Genomic DNA, 5,563 nt, shown 5'->3' with positions numbered 1-5,563 from the left:
GCAGAGATTGAGTGAGTCAAATGCTAGATTAACATAAACTTTTTTTATTATTTATCAAGGAAAATGCTATAAGAAATGTAAGAATATTTATTTTAAAAATTCTACTTAGTCAGACCTTAATAAGTAAATTCGATTTACTTAAAGTTTTTTAAATAAAAATTATTAAATGTTAGTAAATAATATTATAATTACCATTCATCGACTTAACTTCCAAGAAAATGTTTCTGAAAAATATGCTTTTCAAAAATATTGAATGAAAATCATTTTAAAATTTATGGTATGTAATGAATTTTTTATTTTTGTGTTAAATTTTCACTTCTTATTTTTATATCTCAAAACATTAATAGTAATTTAACGATATTTATGTTTTTCTTAGCCTAACATTTTTATTTATTTAAATGGAATTTTTCTTCTTTACTCACTTAATAGTTTAATGTACTTCCCTGTAGCTAATTCATTTTTAATTGACTTTCGCGTACTTTTGCGATTGCCAAATCTTGGGCGATAACAATTGAATTGACGATCAATCAGCGGATTGGCTAAACAATCAATTTTTGGCACACTGGCTTGTTAAATCTTTTATGGCCAAGGGTGGGCAGAAACGGCGTTAACGGCCCGGCGAAGGCTTTAAAATTAATTGCTCATAAATTCCAAATTAAACATTTTGCCACACTTTGGTTTATGTTTATGGGTCATACGGTGAGTGCGAGTGAGTGGCCAACATGGAGTGCACTCGATCTCACTGAAGCACTGGGAGAAATTATTGTCTATTACTACCTATATATATATTTCTTAGGCATTAACTTTGATATTTGAAGTTGTTTACATTTATAGTTCATAATTTATACATTCAAGGCATATTTTTTAATATTAAGTACATTATATTCGTTATATACGAAGATAAGTTAACTTTCCCAAGTAACCAATCAGCTAATTATTACTTCATGTTATTTTTTTAGTGCACATCTGCCCAGATACTCAGCCACTCACAGCGGGCTGTGATTTACTGCCCTTGCCCCAGGGCTATGGATGGGATATGGGCTATAAGCTGTGGGCCCGTGGCAGGTGGGCCGCCCAACGACCGGAAAAATGTAAAACGCCCATTTTGATAATCAAAACAAATAATAAAACAACTTCACACGTTAGTCTGACACAACTACTGGTGCAACAATAACAGAAAACAACAATAACGAGCCAGCGAGCCCCATTAAGCGATAATAATCGTAATAAACATATAAAAATTGAAATTGGGTGAGAGTGAGTGAGCAGCGGAAAGTGCAGAAAAAGTGTAAATAAATAAAAGAAGCGTAATTTTCAACAATAAAACACTATTTTGAGTTCCCCCCCGGGGGAGGGAGAGTGTCGAGTTTCGGTTGAGTCGAGTTGCGTTGCGTTGAGTCGGGTTTTTTCTGTTCAGACTTCGGTGGAGGAGTGCGTGGGATTGCGTGTGATCCTCGGGACCGTTAAACAAAAGCGGAACAAACCATAAAAGAAACAGCTCCGTTGTAATCTCTCGTGCCACAGGTGGTATCTAAAACAAAATAGGCATAAAAAGAAGGAAAACACTTGTAAAACAATAAAGGCAAAAGTGGCTAAAAAAAAGTTAAATAAAAATTTGTGTAATTTAATAGTTTGACAGGCGACAAATAACCTTTTTTATAGGTACATAATTTGTAACTTAAGAACTATTATATTAAACATTTTAAAATAGATCTGCTAAAGACATATCTGATAAACATATTCGGGAAACATAGTCCTAAGTTTGTTGTATTTTAAAGCATATTTAATGCAATTTTTAAGAATACTTTTGACTGTTATAAATATTTTACACTTTACAAGATATTTTGTACTTCATTCTTTTGGAAAATTGTCAGGGTTTATATTAATGGATACTTTAAACTACATTTTTGTATATATTTCCAAACATTTTTCTTATATTTTCTGATTTTTGAGCTTGCTTTTCCAGCTTACAATTGTGATTTTCTTTTATAGTTCATAGTAAAAATTAAAATAAATAGCTCTTGTATAATAAATATTATTTGAAAATGAGTATTTATGAAGCTATTATTCCCTCTGTTTCTTTCATATACATTTGTTACCCACAACCCACTCTGTAGGCCATAAACACGACACAACATGGCCAAAAAAAAAAAAAAAAACGTTGGACAAACACCACACACTTATGGGTGCATTCATGTCGCACTCGAAAATCCATTCGTTGAACAAGCTGGCAGCCAGTTTTCCTTTCGTTGGTTTCCCACAAAACCCGGCAACTATTGCCATTGCGAGTGCAATTCGGCGCTGAGTGCGGATCGTAAAAGCCGCTAGAAGACAGGAGTAATTGCCCATAAAAAGACTGTAAAGTATTTCGGCTCAGAGGCGAGTGCAGCTGGAGGAGAGTGAGTAATGAGACCGGAATCAATTGTCACTCGCCATAAAATCAATGGCATTGAGTGAGTCTTGCAGCGAGTGAAAACTGCGGCTCAGTGGTGGAAATGAAAACAAAACATCAAGAAAACAATGAAGAACTCCATGCACATCAAGTTTGTTCCCTAATTTGATACACTTTTATAGCCTCGGTTTACGGCTTGTTTGGCCGCCGCGGTTTCCCCGCCCCCGATCAGCCTTCATCTGACGAATGAGCTCTTCCGACGATTACTAAATGCCTTCTCACGCAATCATTTTTTAATCCCCGATGCGGTCGGGTTTATGGGTCACCCCGAATCTGGGTCTCCGTGTCATCGTCATCTGCACGGCAGCGATCTCGAGTCACCTCCGAATTACTCAATAAAATTTATACGAGTGCACACCTAATGTCCTCTCGTCCGTCCTTTCCTCTACTTTTATTGCCTTTTAATTGCACTAATGATATACTTTTTTGTTAACTGCGCAATCAATAAATACGTATGTTTATAGATTAAAATGGGTGTAAGGACGATGTACAGGGCGTAAGTCTGGGGAATGAACATATTTTCCACTTACCATTTTTGCAGATGGTTTATAATCTGAAATTAAAAGAAAAAAATCTATAAATAATAATTGGGATCTTTTTGAAAGTCTAATTTACATATCAGGGATTTATAAAGCAATGAGCTTTTCGTGAGGAATATTTTGGAGATCCTCAACGAAACATATTTTACTTCATCTGTCATGAATGCAGTCATTTCTGTACCCTTTTTGATAACACTGTTTTGTCGCACAGCTTTACTCCTATTATATTATATATTCTACCTTGTGCTTGCAAATTATATAGGATGATCAATGGAAAACTCCATATGGGAATCTTAAATATTTGGCTTATTTCTCTGCACAGAACAGGGCTACAAATAGTCCGACTGTGGAATATAAAGTCTCGTTAAATTCATATTTTGATTTCTAATCGATTGGCATTTTAATGCAAAATAATTGTTTGGACATTTTTTGCAAATAATTACAATGGGTACATCTTGTCAAAAATCCGACGAAAATGGATAGAACGGTTTAGTTTTGGTCGTAAGCCGTTCAAATCAGTCATTGACTAAGCTGTTCGCCACAATTTGGCTATTTTATAGGTTAAAACCCTAAGAAATAGATGGCAAATGTTGGTAAAAATTCGTTATTCTGATTTTTGCCACATAAAAAATGTGGAAAATATGGGATATTTTACCTAGTTGAACTCGTAAATAAATTTCTAGAAGATTGGCTTTCACACCTAAAAATATCAACTTTTATTCTTTTTTCTTAAAAATATGTTATAAGATAATGCCCCTTATCAGAAAAGCAAAGACGGCTATCAAACTAAATTTTTCAAATCCGCTGCAAGTGGATATCGTAAATTTTGGTCGTTAGATTCGCAAAGGAATCGTTCACGGAACTTTGCTTCTTGTATTGACCAACTAATAGGTTAAAAACCTAGAAAAAATATTCCAAAAGTACTCAATAATCAGTATCTCGATGTTGGCTAATCCTGTCGAATCTTGAGAAGACTTTGTAATAGTGCCTGAATATGAAATGAATAAAACGAAAACTATTAAAACACTAAACAGCTTTAGAATTTAATTAATTTAAGGGAAAATGCTTATTTATATGCATTCAGGGCTTAAATATTTTGCTAATAAAATTAAAAGAATCTTTTATTATCAAGGTTTGAATACTATTTTTATCCAAATTTCTGAAGGTCCAGAAAATTGAAGGCAAATTAGTTTAGTATCTCCCCCTAATGTTTTCCTTGGCCGTGGCTAACTGAATGATATTCGACATCCCATCGCTGTGTTGTCGTCATCGACCGGGATGACGAGCGTGTTTTATAGGCCTCAACAAGACATTAAAACACACGCATACGCCCCGTTGGCGAGGGGAGGCCATTATGATACCTGCGGCGGTGGTTTTTCAGTTTTCCAGCTTTCCCCCAGCTGGAAAAAAGGCGGAAAAGCGAACTGCAGGGCGGGTGGAGGAGGAGGAGGAGGAGGAAGCGAGTGGGCCTCAGATGGTCTCTCTCTTTCTTAACTCGAAAGATGGGCGATGATGGGCTCGCTGCGAAAGGAGATTTCAATATCATAAAAAATCGTATTAAGAGAATCTCATATTGGGAATCGTAAAGTTTTTACGACCGTTTAATGGACTCTTGCAGTAAGCGTGAGTATTTACGCGCTGCTTAAAAGCGGTAAAATATGGCCAAGTGGTGTTGTGGGACAACAGAAACGCAGGCGCACGCACCGCTAAGGATGCGGATATAGATACAGATGCGAAAATGCAGATGTTGCAGATGGAAAACTTCAATTAGAGACAAAAAAGCGGGTTGTCCGTTCAATTACGAGTAAATGTCGCTGATGGCCAGGGCACAGCGGCGCCATCTGCATGCTGTTGGCTGAACCGCTAACCAGTTAACGGCCTTCAAGCAGTGCAAGCAGTGCTCATGCGTCCTTACTAATTTCGTCCAAGGGGGTGGGTCACTCAAGCAGTTCAAAGGACATTCAAAGGAGGAAAATTCAGCAAAGATAGAGATAGCTTAGGTTTTTCGCCGTGGGAAAGAGAGGTCTGATAACGATCGTTATTGCCAATAACTGGGCGTGGCTCGTAATTGCGTTATTATTGGATAAGAGGCTGGCAAAGGACATACGGAACAGCCTTTCTTTAAGTGGCAAGTATACAGAAGATGTGGGTGTGGCAATGTAGAAGCAGAGTGATGGTGGGATAGCACTTAGAATTCTCAGTTTTGCTTAGAAGCTACTCGGAGGATTAAATAATAAAAGATCATCGCAAAACGACATACTTTTCCGGTAAAACTAAAGTCAAAGTTTTATCCTTTCGGTTTTGTTCGGAGAAGAAAAGCTTGGGTACCTCATATGGATATCCTATTTATTGCTATCATTCTTTAATAAATTATTAAAAATAGTCTTTAAATCCATCTTAGATTTAACATTAAACTTTCAATTTCATTGCTTGCACAACTTGATGGATGTCTAAGCTGGTTTGATGGATAGGAAATGACCTCAGAGGCGATTGGCGAAGGAAAAGACTAGCATATCCTAATAGGTACAACCATTCTATTAATCATTACTTTCCGTATTCAAAAAAACGCAGA

General features: G+C 36.3%; 1 protein-coding gene across 2 annotated transcripts in view; it reads right to left on the bottom strand.

Moving 5' to 3' along the window:
* Window positions 1–396: 396 nt before the first annotated feature.
* LOC108117018 overlaps window positions 397–5,563 on the bottom strand; it is a 102,934-nt gene continuing 97,767 nt past the window's right edge. The window contains exons 6-7 of one of the 2 annotated variants that reach the window (XM_041819477.1): window positions 2,983–3,005; window positions 397–1,531 (exon numbers count right to left, since the gene is read on the bottom strand). In XM_041819477.1, the coding sequence (XP_041675411.1) occupies window position 1,531; window positions 2,983–3,005 (24 nt within the window). In that variant the 3' untranslated portion in view covers window positions 397–1,530. The remainder of the gene's footprint in view (window positions 1,532–2,982; window positions 3,006–5,563) is intronic. The other variant, XM_041819476.1, reaches the window with a different exon arrangement.

Source organism: Drosophila eugracilis, unplaced genomic scaffold, assembly GCF_018153835.1.
Source record: "Drosophila eugracilis isolate 14026-0451.02 unplaced genomic scaffold, ASM1815383v1 contig_75, whole genome shotgun sequence".
Classification (NCBI taxonomy): domain Eukaryota; kingdom Metazoa; phylum Arthropoda; class Insecta; order Diptera; family Drosophilidae; genus Drosophila; species Drosophila eugracilis.
This window is presented reverse-complemented; position numbering and strand designations above follow the sequence as displayed.